Here is an 8,008-nt window from a genome sequence, read left to right on the forward strand (position 1 = left end):
TTAAGCATATGTTACTGGTTTTTTTTGTTTTCATTTTTAGATACAATATAATTTAAGCAGGCTTTTACTTTCATTTAATTAATTATTATGTATAAGTTGATAACCCATATTAAAAATATTAAATTAATATATGCAGAAAATTGAACCTCATACGGAATACGGTTCAAAATAGAATACAACCTGATCGAGTGTATTATAAATAAAATATTATTAAATTATGTAGTTTTAGGTATCGTAAACAAGTTAAATTTAAGTAAACAAGTTTTACATTTTAAGAGTATCAAATTTCGGTATTTTGATATTTTTTCAGAAGAGTTTAAAACATATATTTTATAAATGGTAACTTTGAACTCTTCATTTTGTAACTACTTTGATACATATGAGTTATCTAACATTATTCTTAAAATTGGAACACACTTGGATAACTCATCGGATCGGTCTTGATCCATATTCTGATCCATTTAATTTTACCGGTTACGGATCCGGATCAGATTTTAGTCAGATTTTTCACAGCCCGATCCATATCCGGATCCGTTAGGATCACGGATAACGGATCGGAGCTCCGATCAATTTATATTTAAAAAATTAATTCTAATTATATTCAAGCAGCAATTTAATAATGGTAAGCATAAAAAAACATTAACTTTAGTAGCTTGATTTATTCACTGTATTCATTCAGAAGTCAATTATATGCACTTCAACCAGATGTTACAGGCATAATTGAGCTTTTATGATATAGAAACAAAACACTGCAGGATATGAATGACATTTAAGGAAGACTTACAGAAGCTCATAACACATGTTAACGAATTTTTTTAAAAAAACTGCATCACATATTTTATATTTGATTTATAATTTATTATGTATAATATTATATATATAATAAATATTCGGATCAGATCATTAACGGATCAGACCGGCCTAAATCCATATCCATTACTTATCGGATCAGATTGCTATTGGATCGGAATTTTTTCGGATCGGATTTTTAGTTTAATGATCCATATCCGCTCCGTTAGTCTTCGGATCGGATCGGATCGGACCGGATTTTCGATCCATTGACAACCCTAAACTCAGGTAGTTAAAAGTTTATCTTCCGTCGTCCCAGTTCCTGGTTCGATCCTTACTTTATTCAAGACTTATTTTAGAGATTATTAAACATAGAGTATATTAATGATATAGCACATTATTTGTGTTATTAATAAATATCAATTAGCAATTTTATTTATAATATTTTTGGAGAGATATGGCGAACAAACTTGCGACGGGGATCTTTGTATGTATGTAAAATTCAACTAAATTATTAAAAATTTCAAAAAGATTTTGATTAATTTTTTTTAGGAAAAAATTTAATTGAATATATGTAATTTTAGAAATATTCCTAATAATTTTCATAAAAAAATCAAAATTTATGAAATTTAGAAAAAAATATAAGGTACATTTCTCAACTTTTGTAATTACAAAAAAATAATATTAAATGAATATATCCCTTAGAATATGAAGAAAAGTCTTATCAATTCCTCCCCGGAGAAAAACTCAAGAAATAGCAAAACACAATTTGGTGAAAGTACAGGGGTATTTAAGAAAATAATGGAATAGAACAGGGAAATTCCAAAAAGAGCGATTCGATTCGAGTGACAACCCCAACTCATAATCACTTCCATTCTCGATATATATACAAACAAATTAAAAATAAGCGTGCCTTCTGCGTTCTTTTTCAGGTAAGTCCTCCCTCTCCCTCTCTGTATATAATGATTCATGTCATATTTTGCTGTATAGATTGTCGCATAGTATGTGTTTGCCCTTCTTTTTCAACTAATCTCTCTCTCTCTCTCTCTCTCTCTGTGTGTGTATAATGATGTTATTGTTATGTTATCTGCTACTTTCATATCTTGCTATATAAATTGTAATCTGTGTATTTGCCCTTATCAATTATGCTGTTAATAATTGTTTCATGAAACCGTTTGATATATTTTCTTGTTCTTGTTAATAATTACTTCAATAAGTATTTGATTATTAAATAAAATTTGTAGGGTTTCAAATTTGAGTAGTTAGTCACGATGCCTAAAGACATGGCTGGTTTTGGGTATTTTGGTAATGGAGGATTTCCGTCCTCGTCTTCCTCGAATTTATCGCCTTTAGCTCCCCCGTTTACCGTGGATCGGTCCAATTCGAAAGCTAATTTGAACTCACTTAGCAATTTTACTGAAACATCGCAACCCTATGGTGTGACCTTTAGTTCTTCGTTGCACAATTGGCAATTTTCTCACTCTTCATCACAGGGAACTGACTATATTTCCCATTGTGGCTCGGAAAATGATTCGTTGCGGACTACGTCTGTGCCGTCAGCTAATGATTTTAGCTACCTAGGTTCTGAACTTGTTAATTCACCGACTGTCCATTGGGCCCCTCCAAACCGCAATACTACGGACCCGGCTAGTAATCAGTTTTCATGTGGTGGTGCAACTAAGCGATACTATGCTCCTTATGTGTCACAAGCCATTGATGACAATGTATCTTTGCCGGGCCTCAATGAAGTGAACTATGATTTGTTGTCGACTTCTGGGCTTGTGCCGATAGTTGGAACTTCTCAAGTTGATTACAGCCAAGGCTTGTCAAGTTTGGAGTTTCCACCGCAATGGGGTGGATATTGGAATGGATTGTCGCATGGAAAGCGTGGTAAAAGGACTGATATTACTGGGAGTTTTCACCTAGAAGGGACTGATCTTCCTGGTTCACATGCCTACCAAGATTACTTGAAGCATGGTATGACCATATTCTTAACATAACATAATGTATCACCGTGTGGATTTTTACATTCTCTTATTTTTTTTAAAAGTTTTTTTCTGGCTTTCCTTGTTTAGTGATGTTTTTAGATAATCGAGTTCTGATATCGTAGTGAATCACTACTAGTGGATTTTTTTCATGTTTTCCTTAATGATATTACATATTGGCGTGATTTGTGGCCTTGTTCTAATGGTTTTTTCTTCAGTGTACGATTTGTCTTCAGTCTGTGTCTCTGCGATTAGTTACGACTATCTATTATACTGGCTTTGATTATTGATATTTTGCATAAGCAGTCTTAGGTTGGAGTAATGAACAAAAAAAGATAGTGGTTTGATCAAATTATACTCCCCACAAACTTTTTTGCATCTGCAAATATTTAAGAAGACCACATAAATAATTTAGATTCCAGTCTCAGAAGTAGGTGTAACAGAGCTGAATGAAAAATTATTAGGTGTTGGTTATATTCCATTACTGGGAAACATATGTTTCGGGTCAAAATTGAATCAGGAGAATATCTTAGGGATAAATTAGTTTAGTAATAGTGAAGTTAGTTTTATGAGTAGTCGAACATTTTAGGTTGTAATATGAAGTTTCATTTCATAGTGCAAACTTCCAGTTTATGAGATGCTGATCTTATAAAGCAGCTATTTGTATTTACTATTTAGTGCTAAATTTATTTTATAATATCAAGAAGTAGTTCCTGTTGAGTACTCAGGGTTGGAAGGAAATCCTACTGCTACACAAAGTAAGCATTCTGATAATCATGGAAGAGAGATGAATGCTGGATTTCTAGCTAAAGAGCAGCTGTACAATAATTTAGGCCAAAATCTTGGATTTAGCCGTACTGAATCTTCAAAAGCACATTCCTTTGGAGCTAGCAAAACGTCTTCTCATCTAGAATCACCCTCTCTAGAACCAGTTACGTTTTCCAGTAATTGTCACAACTCCTACAGTGCATATGAAAAAGCTTTTCAACTATTTGATTCTTGCATCAATGATTGCATATCTGGAACAAAGACTTCTGTAATGCCTAAAATAAGACCACCTATTGTTGGAATCAAATACCCTGTGTTAGATACAGTTGCTTCTAAAAGTATGGACATTGGGGAATCAGATTTGAACAGGAAGGATGGTAGTAACTATAACCGGGAAGTAGAAAAGGAACCGCTTCTGCCCCAAAGCTCTGGATTAGGTTTCTTGGATGCAAACCACCTTGGCGTTCACACAAGCAGGAATGACCAGTGCATATTCACTGCATCCTCCTCTTCTAATGAAGATATGTTTGCAAAGTCAATTTGTGAGAATTCAGTGGATCATGTGATCAACATAAGAGGAGGCCAAATACCTGATATAAATGTTCCCCATGGGTTGACTTTGTCTTTTGAGAAGACAGAGGCCTTAAAGCATACTGCCAATACTACAGAAACTTCAGATCAGCACAACCCAGCTGAGGATTCACCATGCTGGAAAGGGGCTCCAGCTTCCAGCGTTTCTTCTCCATTTGAATCTTCAGAAGCCATACTGCCTCATAATCTTATGATGAAATTAGAAGCATGCAACTCTTATGATTCTGAAATGACTCAAATGTTCCCTCATAATGAGTGTGGAATGGGCTTTTCTGGTGAAATAGGTGGACCTACTTACCTAAAAGAGAGCCTGTCTACGGATAATAATAAATTTAATCCAATAAAAACTCTCGATGCCATTTTGCCGACCAAAGAACACTCAGTAGCTAATCCTGCTAGATTGAAGTCTGATAGTATGCAACAGATTAGGAGTGACAGAGATCTAAACCTAAGCGATATTGAAAACCAAATAAAACAATCTAACCTTCTGAATGTGTCAAAGAGTGATTCTGGCTCCATACAGAGTCAGACTGAACTCCTGTGTCCTAAAGTGGTCAGCTTTACATGCAAAAGTAAGATTCAGTTACAGGCCGGTGATGTGGATGCAAGGATTAGTAACAGTGACACCTCAGCAGACGGCTGCATCCCATTGCACACTGTGGAAAATGTTTTGTGTTCACCCCCTTCTGAAAATGATGATGGAAAAACACCTGCTATGGTTTCAAATCCAATAATAAATGTACAGACTCTGGCCAATGCACTGCATAATATTTCAGAGTTGCTTGTTTTATATAACTTTGGTGATGAATGGGGACTCAAGGAGCAATGTTCTAAGACCCTTGAACATGCTATCCACAATATTAATTTGTGTTTGTCGAAGAAGATTCTCCAAGCTCCAAGACAAGATTTATTGTTTTCCAAGGCAGACATTTCTCATAGAGCGAAAGAGGTACCTTGTCTTAATATGGTACTAATTGAATCCGAAAATCATGCATGCTTCATCCTTTTGTGTTTGTCTTACATGCAGTGAATTAATTATATCAAAGGTGTAGTTATTGAGCTCTATGTTGCATAGTTATTACAGCTTCGCCATATGGATGATTGGACACAACTGAGCCACAAGCGCACAATGCTAAATTGATTATTTCACACACACACACACTTAATATTTATGATGGTGGAGGTCCACTATTGTTGCTGCTCTGCTCAACGCCACAATGTCCGTACTGTGTTGATTGTAGGTCTGAAATGAACTGTATGTCTGTATCATATGCTATGCTCATCTCTGAATGTCCGTGTTGTTTGTAGGTCTGAAATGAACTGAAAGTCTTATGTTAGTCATCCAAAATAGATGACTCGTTGTCTTTGTATAAGTACAATGAATTCTGGAGTCTTATGTTAGGCATTTCAATATTTCATTATGTGAACTGAAATAGAGGTTTTAGTTGCACATAATGCTTCAGGGGCAGAACCATGTGGTAACTAGGGTATGTCGTGGTGTATCCTAAAATTGGAAATAATTAAATCTTCTTGAACTTTATCATATAATTAAACTTTTGTTAACTTTTCTTCGTCATTATATTGTTATTTAGATTCAGTCACCTTTACTTTTGCTCGTTAAAATTAACTTGTGAAAATGAACCTGCAATTGGTTGGTGCTTGTTGTCAATTCAGGAATATTAGGCATTTCAATATTTCATTATGTGAACTGAAATAGAGGTTTTAGTTGCACATAATGCTTATCAGGGGCAGAACCATGTGGTAACTAGGGTATGTCGTGGTGTATCCTAAAATTGGAAATAATTAAATCTTCTTGAACTTTATCATATAATTAAACATTTGTTAACTTTTCTTCGTCATTATATTGTTGAATGTCTATGACTGGTCAGTGGTTACTGCTCATCTTTCGTCTCATTGTTCTTTAGGGTGCCACGAAGACGCGCCTCCATGCAATGGATGAAGTAGGCAACACTACTGTCAGTCAACTTAATTCATACCCTAGACATGAGCAGAAAAGGATTCACGGTGTATCTGACACAAATTTCGAGAAAAATATGGATTGTATTTCTTCAGTAAATGAAGCAGATGCTGCTTGGCACGATAATATGGTTCAGGTGTTTCTTTTCAGTGGAAATTTTGAATCAAATACTTAAATGCAGATCACTTGGCAAAAAAAAAAATTACCCATGCAGATCAGTTTATTCATATTATAGTTTTTTTTCCTGCATATTTTCAAATTGTGTAATAAAAAATGATTCACTGATATATATAGTTGAAAACCTTGCAGAACATCAAGTTTGTCTTTGATGAAAATTTCCAGTCAGAGGAAGATATATCACCAGAGACTCTGTTGTACAAGAATCTATGGCTTAATGCAGAAGCTGAGTTGTGTGTTACAGGCTTAAAAGCACGCTTTGATAAGGTGAAGATTGAAATGGAGAATTGCAAATCTTACAAAAAGAAAGGTTATACATATCCTCGTAAAACTTTGTAATAGAGCAAATGATTGCGCCCTGTCCTGTGCCTTATCTTTGTATGCATCTTATGTTTGATATGTTACAGAAGGTGCATTGGTTGTAGAGAGTAAACCCAGTTGTATTGTGCCTCCTAACACAATACTAAACGGTGCCAGTGGGTTGACACCCAAGGCTAATGATAGCCCAAAGCAAAAGGAACAAATTGAATGTTCTCGTATTTCAAGCCTAAGTGATGCTAAAGATTTTGAAGCATCTGTCATGGCCAGATTCCAAATCCTAAAATGGCGGGGTGACAATGTGAACGCCTGTAATGCAGAAGAGAAGTCTCTGCCACACATTGTGCATGCAGATGTTACTGATTTAGCTTTTCCTTGCAAAATCGTTGGAAGTCAAACTGTGAATAAAACTTTTGATGTGGCAGTGGGATCTCGTGTTCGGCGTCACAATGACCATAATAGTGAAAAAAAAATAGGGTTGTCTACTGATTGTTGTCAGCATGATGCAGTGGAAGAGTCTAGTGCATATGTCTCAGATGATCCAACCTCTAAACAACCATTTAGAAAAATTAGGATGCATAATCAGCCTGAGTCCGGATTGGGATGGTATGAGAACACTTCATCAGATTGGCAGCATGCGCAAAAGGAAGATTCTGCGTGGCAAAAGTAAACGAACAGGTGTATTGCTATCTTATTACACCTGTTTCTATCTTGCATGGCAGAAGTAAACGAACAGGTGTATTGCTATCTTATTTTACCTGTTTCTATCGGGACATCTATAAATATCTAATTCCCGTTTGATGTGTATATGTAATATAAGAAGGAAGTATTTCCAGATGTTTCTGCATTTTGCGGTCCTTCCCCGTTAAACAATGTAATGTGCAATCAAAAGCAGCTCAATGTAATTTAAAATCTTACCAGAAACTATGCTTGAAATCCATTTGTACCTCAATGCAGCTCTTGCAACTTAGATATAGAAGAGTTCATATTAAAAAACTTAATGTGCACTCTGCGGCTCAATGTAATTTGAAATCTGCACTGGATAGTTTTCAAATCGGAGCTGCTAAATTTTGGTTACATATGCGCCAGCATGGTCCCTCCTAAACACGTTCTTTTTAATCAAAAAGTCATACTTTGTTGCCATTTGTCCTAGTGTAATCTTTTTTCCTATACAGCCAAATTATGTATATGTAAACAAATATGCATTGTACATTTTTTAAAATACAATTAGAAAGATGACCGCATTACTTAAAAAATATAAACAAATTAACTATTAAAACAAAATATATCACATTGTATATTTGGAGACCCTCGAGACGTGTATAAGTGTCATTAAAAGTGAGAGACATATTAATACTTATAAAGCTAAGTCAAAATAGAGTGCATATCGTACAACTTTATA

The 8,008-nt window shown here is 35.0% G+C and overlaps 1 protein-coding gene across 3 annotated transcripts; it reads left to right on the forward strand.

The window, feature by feature from the left end:
* The first annotated feature begins 1,531 nt into the window (after positions 1-1,531).
* Positions 1,532-7,530, forward strand: LOC141688931 (uncharacterized). 3 transcript variants are annotated; one of them, XM_074493076.1, is made up of 6 exons: positions 1,532-1,721; positions 2,034-2,766; positions 3,485-5,100; positions 6,059-6,247; positions 6,421-6,598; positions 6,696-7,530. In XM_074493076.1, the coding sequence occupies exons 2-6, from the start codon at positions 2,061-2,063 to the stop codon at positions 7,274-7,276; spliced, it is 3,270 nt and encodes a 1,089-aa protein (XP_074349177.1). In that variant the 5' UTR covers positions 1,532-1,721; positions 2,034-2,060; the 3' UTR covers positions 7,277-7,530. The 3 variants fall into 3 exon arrangements, with proteins under 3 accessions (XP_074349177.1, XP_074349178.1, XP_074349179.1); XM_074493077.1 differs by having other exon boundaries at positions 3,485-5,082; XM_074493078.1 differs by having other exon boundaries at positions 3,503-5,100.
* Positions 7,531-8,008: the final 478 nt, after the last annotated feature.

Source organism: Apium graveolens, chromosome 10 (genome assembly GCF_009905375.1).
Source record: "Apium graveolens cultivar Ventura chromosome 10, ASM990537v1, whole genome shotgun sequence".
Lineage (NCBI taxonomy): Eukaryota > Viridiplantae > Streptophyta > Magnoliopsida > Apiales > Apiaceae > Apium > Apium graveolens.